The sequence below is a fragment of the Pelophylax lessonae genome (assembly GCF_965119305.1).
Source record: "Pelophylax lessonae genome assembly, chromosome: 4".
Classification (NCBI taxonomy): Eukaryota; Metazoa; Chordata; class Amphibia; order Anura; family Ranidae; genus Pelophylax; species Pelophylax lessonae.
In genome coordinates this window covers 384,131,526-384,142,091 of record NC_138771.1, presented here as the reverse complement: position 1 = coordinate 384,142,091, position 10,566 = coordinate 384,131,526, and the positions used below count along the sequence as shown (strand labels likewise).

The 10,566-nt window shown below is 39.6% G+C and overlaps 1 protein-coding gene across 1 annotated transcript in view; it reads right to left on the bottom strand.

Annotated features, from left to right (window-relative positions):
• Window positions 1-4,148: 4,148 nt before the first annotated feature.
• Window positions 4,149-10,566, bottom strand: part of FGF18 (fibroblast growth factor 18) — a 740,912-nt gene continuing 734,494 nt past the window's right edge. The window contains exon 4 of the mRNA XM_082257180.1: window positions 4,149-5,002. Within this exon, the coding sequence (XP_082113306.1) occupies window positions 4,736-5,002 (267 nt within the window). The 3' untranslated portion in view covers window positions 4,149-4,735. The remainder of the gene's footprint in view (window positions 5,003-10,566) is intronic.

Sequence of the window (10,566 nt, the reverse complement as noted above, 5' to 3'; positions counted from 1 at the left end):
AATCTTACTGGTGGAGGGAGTTCACACACTGGTGGTTCCTGCTTGATTCACAAGGGATTGAGGCTGTCCTGTCATCACCTGGATATACTAATCATTACTTTGGAGCACTTTATATGAACATTTAGGTTTCATCAGAGCACATATGATGGACACCATATTTTGTTGATAACACTTGTTGATTCATGTAATCACTAATTATTTTTGTGCACTTCTGGCGCAGCACGTTTTTTGATTTTTATGTTTTTGTTGTGAGGTGTGGACACAATTTGTGTATGCAGCCGGATTTATATATTGATTTATTCTAGCACATTTTATACACATTTGAATTTCACTTAGTCTTGCGCTGATAGTTTTTTCACTATATTCAGAGCAGCGGCAATAGCCGCTGCTCCTCCCCTGGCCCGACTCCCGCTGTGAATGAACACAGCGGGAGCGAGCCTCTGGCGGCGCGCGAGCGCCGCCCACAAGGGGCGGAGTCCAGCGACGTAGGTCGCTGGAATGCATTTCTGAATACACAAAATTTAACTTGATACTAACATTTATAATAACACCAGGGGCAGTTGATCTACTGGGAAACCAGAAAGTAGTCTACTGGGAAATCGGAAAAGGATTTTTTTTCCTCCGATGGAGCAAATGGGATCATGCTTTATTAGGGGGGAGGGGGGAATAGACCACACTATTGACGATGATAGATATAGGGGTTTAATCCTTATTGTCTTTTCATATTGCAATAATTACAAATTTTATTTGTGACTTTACACAATAATATGTAATATACACAATAAAGAGTGGACATATTATATTAATATAACAAAAATTTAAAAGGGTAAAAGACAGTTTCGATTTTTGGCCATATCCCCACCAATTTAACTTTCAACAGGCAGATAGTGAAAAGATCACATAAATATGATGACATGCAGTATTTACACAATGAGAAGGAATTAAAATTATAGTTACAAAATATAGAGAAACTATCTTGCTCATAGAAAAAAATTAAACAGAAAGTAAATTGGGAGTATTTTGTGTTTTCATTCAAAACACAATTGCATGGACTAATAATCTACAGTAATCTGCCTCTAACAGTTGGAATAATTTCCTAGTTTAAAGGAATCAAATTATTGACAATAAGCAGAGAATAATTTAAGAATGCCTTTCAACTAGCATTAAGATAGTTTATTTAATTTTCCACCATATTTCAAATGCTCTGGTTGTTTGATATTGGGAAACAACTAAAACAGTGGGTGCTAGATTGCTGTAGTCTGTTTCATTTCAAGTTTCCTTTTAATAGAGCAAAAGTTGGGGCAAAGCTTTAAGCACATTCATGGGAAACAATGGGGTTGATTTACGAAAATTGTAAAGTGCAAAATCTTGTGCCACTTTGCATAGAAAGCAATCAGCTTCTAGGTTTTTTTTTTTGTCAAAACTTAATTCAACAAGCTGAAGAAATTAATCGACTACAATGCACAGATTTTGCACTCTCCAGTTTTAGTAAATCAACCCCAATGTGTACTTATTTAATGTCTAATTTAGTTTATCTCTTAGGTGTGTAGACCTGAGCAAACGATCTTCTTCAAATTAAAACAAACAAACTGAAGCACTAAAAGTTCTCTATGACAATGCAAGTATTTGTAAATGGGGAGGGAAAGGGGGGGGGGGGTGGGTGGCACAATCAGATGCTTACAGGATGGCTATTTTCTGTGAATAAATAGCAAACCTGCAAGGTTTTCCAATCTGCTAAATCACAATATAAAGTACCCAATTGTATATAAGAGAAAAATGAAAGAATCAGCAGAAATAGCTTTCACTGATGTTAGTGCTTATTTTCAAATACATTAATCTAAATGTTTTTATTTTCCTATAAAACACATCTGTGCCCTAAGCCTACTTGTGCTTTAAAGGGACTCTGACCAATGTAACTGTATTTTAAATTCAACTGTCATATACCTAAAGTGTATCCAGCAACCAAACCCATTCCAATCTAACTTTTAACTGTGCTTCTAACGTGGTGGTACAGTGCATGGTTTTATGTGTAGATCTCTATGACTTTAAGAATCATTGTTTTTGTTAAAGCAACACATGGCTGACTTGTATTTGTGGGTGCTGTGTTTACTTTAGTCTAAATTATCAGGTTAACTATGGGTAACTCCCTCTGGCCTACCCACGTCTGGACCTGCTTATACTAAACCGTAAAGAGTACATCTGCTTTGGTCAAAAAGTATATCATGTAAGTGGTGACAATTCAGCATATCCCCTGTCATTTATTTGTTAATCAGGGGTATGTTTTGCCCACTGAACAACCAACAGCTGCTCGTAAAAGCACTAGCATTGTTGTCTAAGCCACATATGATAATACTTTTAAAGAACACAGTTTCCTTATCAGGGTTCCTCACTGCTAATAGTGATAAGAACATACTACTTTGAAACATTTTTTATGTTTGATGTCCACTGTTACTATCGTTATTCATAGGCAGTTATAGATCTGCTATCAATATACTTATTTGTTTACCATTTTTATTAAGGCAGAAAACAACATATTTTCAGTTCTAAAACATACAATTATGTAATAAACAATAACTGTTAACCTTTGCTATTTACTAATTCAGTATTCAAAGAGGTACTTTCAAAAAATGTAAGCAGGAATGCATGCTGTACAAATATTACTCAATTGGTTTGAGTGTATATAAGGCCAGGTAAGAAGTATTAGTTCAGCAGCACTACTGGTCAGTTCTTCAGGTAGGTGTGTTCCAACTCCCCTCTCTGGAGCTGCGGTTTCATGCACTAGGATTACAGTTGTAAAAGTTGCTTTTTATTCTATCAACACTCCATTGCACTGCAGGAGTAGTAGACAGAAATATCATTTACATGCTCATCTACAAGTTGATGACAAATTATAACAACAATACAGAAGACCTCTGTCTTGGTTCTTTTAATTTTTTATTTTTTTTATTTTGCTCCCCACTTTTTGTGGTTCTCACTAGCCCCACTATAAATATTGCCATTAATGGACATAGATTTGCACACAGACTCTAATCATTTGCCTGCAATAATGATTTCTTAATTTTAAAGTTATAACAAGCTCCTTCAAAAAATTAAGCATTTCTGTGTGAGAGTAGAAATTAAAACATTTAATGTGCTATGGGCAACATGTGCACCTATGTCATTATACACATTTATCTCATTAGCATTCAGTTAATGTAGCTAAGAACAACATACCATTTGCTTTAACCATTAGCAACCAATAAAGTCATCTTTCATTGTTCTGATTATACTGTTCTGTAAAAAGCTGAAATCTGACCTGGCGCTTAAGGTTACTGCACAATTTTGCTCTCAGCACCATTTTACTAAATAATGTGTTCCTGATATACTGATATTTCAGTTAGCTTATATTTATTTTATAATAAGTCTTATATGTTAACTTGATCTTATATAAAAAGTTACTTTTAAGCATGATTTAAAGCATTAGCAATTGTTGGGCATGTAAAAGAATATTACCATTTTTAGGTATTTTGAAGTATGCCCAAAAACATAAATGCAGACTGATGCATTTTGAGGGCTAGGGGTGAGCATATGGGCAGCAGCCAGGCTTTTTACATAAAAAGAGAATTCTCATGCAGAAAACCTGTTACAAATATCCCAGGGATGTCTTCGTTACTGCATATTTGTTTTTTCTTTTAGTAACAATTTAGTTATTTCACAACCCTCTGTAACATCGGAAATGCACTCATCCTTAAAAATACAACATTTACATTAAATTTCTCTTTGCCACTTCTTGAAGAGGCAGTAATAGTTTGTTTTTTGAAATTTTATATACAAAATTGCAATAAATAGCTATATACATACTGTAGATAGGGAAGATACACACATTTAAAATAGTGCACTGTTCCCTGATAACATTTAACTTCCATATGTAAAAAAACATAATTTGTATGACTTCCCAATACATGAAGAAAAACAAGGAAAAAGACTACATGTTTAAAATGTCAGCAAGTGACCGAAGATAACTTCTAAGATATTTGTATACACACACAAACTCATACATCACACCATCAGATTAATACATTGTTGGTATTAATTGATTGTATCAAATTAATGTAATTTACATATATTAGCAGCTTTCATTAAAAGTGAGCCTTGTGCAGGATCACAATTGTGACACCCTATGTCATTAAAAAGAAGACTGTATTGAGAATTCCAAAGAAACTCATCTACCCATGGTGCTCACCTAGTTATTTTGCTATTGGTTGCAGCAGATAATAAATATGATACTGTCATTTGCAAATTATTTGCAAATCATTAACAAAAATCACCTTTGGTTTACATCCTTGTGCTAGTTATCCACTCAGACACTATCCACTAGAAAAGACAACAGCACCTACATCAGTCAGTTTAAGTAGCATAAAGTCTTTTCAAGTCACAGTAAAATCTCCCAGCATTTTTTGTTATATTTTTAAACAAAGTACAAAAATAAAGTTTTATTCCTCATTTTAAAATGTAAAAAATATTCTTTAGGTGCACTAAATTGAAGCTATGACATTGATTTCATAGCTTTTTTTAATAAAATGCCTTTAGCACTAGCACAAAACTATAATTACAATAGCCTCTTTAAATTGTGCAGTTTAATTTATTGCATTTGACATTATATTATTTTGGTATAAATAATTTGCCTGTTACCACATAATGCTCTCTTGTTTTTACTAGTGAAGACACTTTATTAAAGATGCCAGTTTATGGTTTCTTAACCTTGCTTTGTGGGGTATATTCTTTTAGTCCTCTTTGTTACTGTAGTATATTTGAAAGGCTTCTGTAGCTCCACCACACCTTTAGGATACCTTTTCATAAAATGAACATCTTGCTGATTTTCTTGAGTTTTCGGGCCTTTGCGTGGCCTTCCTTTTTTTGTAAATCCAACATACCAGCCAGTGTATTTAGCAGACATCAAAGCTGTGTAGTTATTTTCTAACACTTTTTCAATGAAGACGCACTCCTTGCTGGATCCATCGGGCTAAAAATGAACAAAAATAAATAATTAACAACAAAACCGCAGTGCACAAATGCTGTTGAAATTTAAAGAGATCTCTTTACAACAGAACTATGGAAAGTGTTCTAGATAGTTTTCAAGGTACAAAAGCCATGGTACAAAAGTGTTTGCCATGGTGATCCTGGCTTTACAATCTTGTGAGTCATTGACCAGGTAAAGCTATGCAAGAGAGGTAAGACTTTTATGACTTCAGTGGCTGTTGATTTTCCTAAGTAAATGGTTTACTAGGAAGTGAAGTCAAGATCAGGGTACTGAAGCCTGTACCTTAAAAAAACTAGTTTCACCAAATTTTAGTCCTCACAGGTTCATGTTAATTAACTATAAACTTTACCAACAGCTTAAAATGTCACAAACAAGGTCACCCAATTGCACTTAGCTACCCAACTCACTTAGCTATTGATTTCTCTATTGTTAATGTTAGTGACTCACAATCTAAGCAGCAGGAAAAGCTCTAGGCACCTTCTTACAGGACAATGTTTTCTGCTTTGCTAAAGTATAACCACTTTACCAAGCTCAGTATCTCAAGCTTAACTATTGAATAAATCAAAATAATGAATTTCTCTGTGCATAGTGTGCCAAAAATATTTGTATGAAGAGAGAGTTCCAGATATATAAAACAAAATGTCTACTGCACAATCTTAATCAAGAAAGTAATTAAATTGTGGTGTTATAAATTAGATACTGCAAAAAATAATCCTCAACCTTTGTGTCTATGACAGCAATAACTTACCTCTTTAGACTTTCATAAAGAGTGCAGTGGAGATAAGTGGGTTTGGCTACAAAGGGCTTAATAATTGGTTTGGAGCACATGGAAGGGCAAACGCATGAAAGACAAAACTAGAGAAAATTCCCAGCTCCACTCACCAACCAGTCTGCTTACCAACCAAATTAACCTGTCCAACAGTATGCGTTAAAAACGGGTTTAGTTAGCACACATTTGCAAACGCATGCATAAGCTGAAAGTCCCTTTTACTTTGCGGTCCTAACCCTTCTAAATTCATGAGAGTCTCCACAGTGGAAGCACATGCATTCTAATGGATAGATAAGGGACAGGTGGGCCTGGAGGTAGCCCAAACCTCCTTAAAGGCACAGAGGCACCCTGGACATCCAGCACATAGTACAATGAAAGCAAAGGTGTCCAGGTGTCTAGTGTGCCCCCTCACCAATATTACTAATGGGGCCAGGGGCCAGGGGCCATCTATTTGTTACTGGTGTAAATATTGGTAAGGGGACACACTGGACACCTTTGCTGCCATTGTGCTATGTGCTGGGTGTCCAGGGTGCCCCTGCCTCTTTAACCACTTCAGTTCCGGAAGGTTTTATCCCCCTTAATGACCAGACGTTTATTGCGATACGGCACTGCGTTGCTTTAACTGACAATTGCACGGTTGTGTGGTGCTGTACCCAAATAAAATGTATGTATTTTTTCCCACAAATAGAGCTTTCTTTTGGTGGTAATTGATTACCTCTGCGATTTTTATTTTTTGCGGTATAACCAAAAAAGAACCACAATTTTGGAAAAAAAAAAAAAAACAATATTTTTTACATTCCGCTATAAAACATAAAAAAAAAATCAAATTTTTCATCAATTTAGACCAATATGTATTCTACATATTTTTGGTAATAAAAAATCCTAATAAGTAAGTATTGATTGGTTTGCGCAAATGTTATAGCGTCTACAAACTATGGGATACATTTATGGACTTTTAATTTTTTTTATTGTTTTTACTAGTAATGGCGGTGATCAGCGATTTTTAGCGGGACTGCGACATTGCGACAGACAAATCTGACACTAAGTGACACTTTTTTGGGGACCAGTGACACCAATACAGTGATAAGTGCTAAAAACAAATGCACTGTAAAGATATAAACGACACTGGCAGGAAAGGGGTTAACACCAGGGGCAATCAAGGGGTAAGTGTGCTCCTAGGGAGCACTGTGGATGCACTGGAGGAAAAAGAGAGATCTGTGTTTCAGCTTAGCTCAAACACAGATCTCTTTTCCCTCCCTGACAGACCTGCCTTTCTGTCATTCTGTTGAACAATCAGAGGGTCCCTCTGATTGACTCCTGCTGTGTCCAATCACAGTGGGAGCAGTGCTCTGGCAGTGGGTGTGCGCCCTCGCAATCCCATGCACAAAATCATGTACATGATTTTGTGCAGCCGGGCCGCATCCTGCCACAGTATATATGCGGCAGGCGGTCCGAAAGGGGTTAAGGAGGCTTGGGCTACCTCCAGACCCACCTGTTTTAAACTCCTGTTTTTACAGCATACTGTTGGACAGGTTAATTCAGCTGGTAAGCAGACTGGTTGGTGAGTTGAGCTGGGAATTTTCTCTGGTTTTTGTCTTTCATGTTTTCCTTGCTGTGAAGGTCAGTTATAGATGGGGCCAGGCTCTTTGTTACTGTTAAATAGAGACTGATTTTATGCACAGTATACACTGCACACCTTTTCCACAATCCTTGTGCTACTACCAGGCTATTTAGTAACCATTAACTGTTGAAGTAAGGAGTTCAGGATTCTGTTACACCTATCACAGCAAAGACTGCAATGGTTTAGATAATGTAACAGTACAGCTTTTTTCACTAGTCAATAAAAGGAGAAAAAGGCCCTGGCATGGGTGATCAGTGGGACAAAAAATGCCCAGAGTTAATAGTCAGATGGGAAAAAAACATAATGACCCACTGTTTGTTGTCAGTGGGATGAAAATGCCTGCCGGTATTGGTCAGTGGGAAAAAATGCCTGATATTATTGGTCCGTGGAAAGAAAGAAATTCCCTAAAGTTAGGAGTAGGAAAATGACTCTGCAATCAGTGTGGGTAAAATGTAGGGTTCAGATGTCAAGAATAAATAATGCAGAGCACAGAGGCTAGGAGTAAGTAATGCAAAGGAACTATATTTAAAGGAATTTTTCATTTTTATTGTTTTACTTTAAGCATCATTAAAATCACTGCTCCTGTCAAAACAATCTTTTTACAAAACATTATTTTGCATTAATAAATGTCCCCCGGGGCAGTACCTGGGCCCCATACCCTTTTTATGGCCAATAACTTGCATATAAACCTTCAAAATTGGGACTTTTGAAATTTGGGTCCCATAGACTTCAATAGGGTTCGGGTCCAAACTTTTGCTATGTTCGAGAGCTCTGGTGCAAACCGAACTGGAGGGTGTTCGACCCATCTCTATTTGTAACATGTTACACCCATATTCATGGTGTAACATGTTACAAATGTACTGGCCCCCACACCCCTTGAACACCTGTTTCTCTATCGCTCATTGACAGACGTAGTCCTCGGTGATACAGCACCTTCGGGTTATGTTGCCTCCACAGGAGCAGGACTAGACAGGAAATAAAAATGCTCTGGCCACACCCCAGGGGCAGTCCCCGAGGGTATATCCTCTCTCTCTCCGCCACAGCAAATCAGTTTTTTTCTGTCTAGTCAGGAGTAAGGACCTAGATACCTTGCTGGGATCTTCGGTCCTGGCAAGATTTTTTTCTTAAAAAGATTTTTTAGACAGCTTTTTTCTCCAGTGTTCCTGTGAGATCTTCAAGCAAGAAAGCTGAACTGGGCGACGGGCTGGATGTTGAGATCCGGTGGTCACCCCAGTTCAGCCTACGAGCGCGTGCAGGCCATAGCTCCGCGCTGGGTCGGCCGCGACATAGTCCCACTGGGGGACTGACCCCGCGAGTTAAACGTCTCGCTGAAACACCAAGGACCATGAGTCACGGCGTCCGTATTGGTCGACAGCCCTCCCGCCCCGGTGGAGAGGGGTACTGTCAGGAGTTGGTGCCCGCCTGGTTCCGGTATGGTGAGTAGTATGTTCCCCCTTTTCCCCTGATGGGTCTTGTGGTGAACGCGGGCCCCTCTCTGTATGGTAAGATAGAGTCCCCCTCTATCCTATAACATGGCACAGATCCCCCTACTTTGAGTGTGATTTTATGTGCAAAAAGCCAGGAGGCTTGGTTTGGGAGCTAACAATCTAATTGTATACATGTTAAAAAGAATGTAATCAGTGGCAGTCTGGGAATCTTACTATGATAATAATAAAGTACCTACCAGTCAGAAGCCACGGACATGTAGACTGCCTTCCTAGTCAAATCTCCAGCTATAGCAGGCCTTCTGAACGGCCATGCGGTCCGCCAGGGCCGGTACCGCCAACCACGCCAAATCCCCATGCAGAGAAGGTGTTGTGTGCTCTGCAGCACACCGCTATTCGGTACAGGCCGCCGCCATTTTTTTTGCTGGATCGCACGAGCCGCCATTTTGGCGTAGCCTCATGTCTCCAGCATGGGGCGGCCATGTTTGAGGTGATCCAAACACCTCGTGGAGCTAGGGGAGGAAGGCGTGCAGAGGGGCGGAGCCGCCTCCTTTCTTCCTGGGCAGCCAGCCAAAAGACTTCCTGTTTGTGAAGACAGCGCTGTAACCTGTTGCAGTTAAACTCTGAGCATCAAGTGGTGAGCCTGGGGGTCTATCTCTCTCTCGATCGATAGGGATCCCTAGCAGGTAACACTAAGGGGCTTTTGTGGCGCTGGGGGTCTGAAAAAAAAAAAAAAGTTTTTTATTTAATTGAATTGTATTATCCGGGAAGTTACTGGAATAATCATGGACCCTGCCACACAAATTACCCCACCTGTTTCCCTCGAGGGGGCCACGGGACCCGCCGGTGCACAGAGTATGGATGCATTTACAGCAGTTTTGGAGTCTTTGGTGGCTCGGGTGGAGGCAGCCTGTCAGGGACGGGGGTCAAGGAAGCGACCCCCGCCTACCCCTATATTATCTGACACCTCTGACTCAGATTCAGAGATGGTCACTGCAGCTGCAGGTCCCTCTGCAAGGGCTGTTACCTCAGGTAAAGCTCCCTCAGACAGTGAGGAGGACGTTCCTTCTCCCGCTATAATTCAGGAAGAAGCATTGGTGGACGCACTAGTTGTGGCAGTGCGGGAAACCTTAAGACTTGAGGTTTTACCGGCAGAGGCAACTGAAACAGAGATTCCCTTTGGTACTAACAAGCCCATCAAAACGGTGAAGGTTTTTCCTGTACCCAAGTGTTTTGGTAATAAAATTAAAGGAGAATGGGAGCATTCTAAGCGTACCTTTACGATTTCCAAGCGTATTGCTAGACGCTATCCATTTGAGGAATCCTTCATTAAGAAATGGACGGTACCACCAGTAGTGGATCCACCTATTTCCAGGCTGAATAAAGCCACGATTATCCCAGTGGAGGACACTTCGTCCTTTAAGGATCCGGTGGATCGGAAGATGGAAGCAGAGTCCCGCACTATCTTCTCTCTGATAGGGTCAGCATTTAGACCAGTAATTGTTATTGGTCTAGTTTCCCAGACACTTACGGAATGGGCGAGATTGGTACGCCAAGACCTTAGGGGAAAAGATATTCCCCAGGAAACATCTGATTTGATGGAACAGATTATACAAGGGCTACAGTTTATCTGTGACGCAGCCTTGGACACTACTCCCCTATTAGGGCATGCATCTATGTCAGCGGTAATCCTCAGACGTGTGCTGTGGTT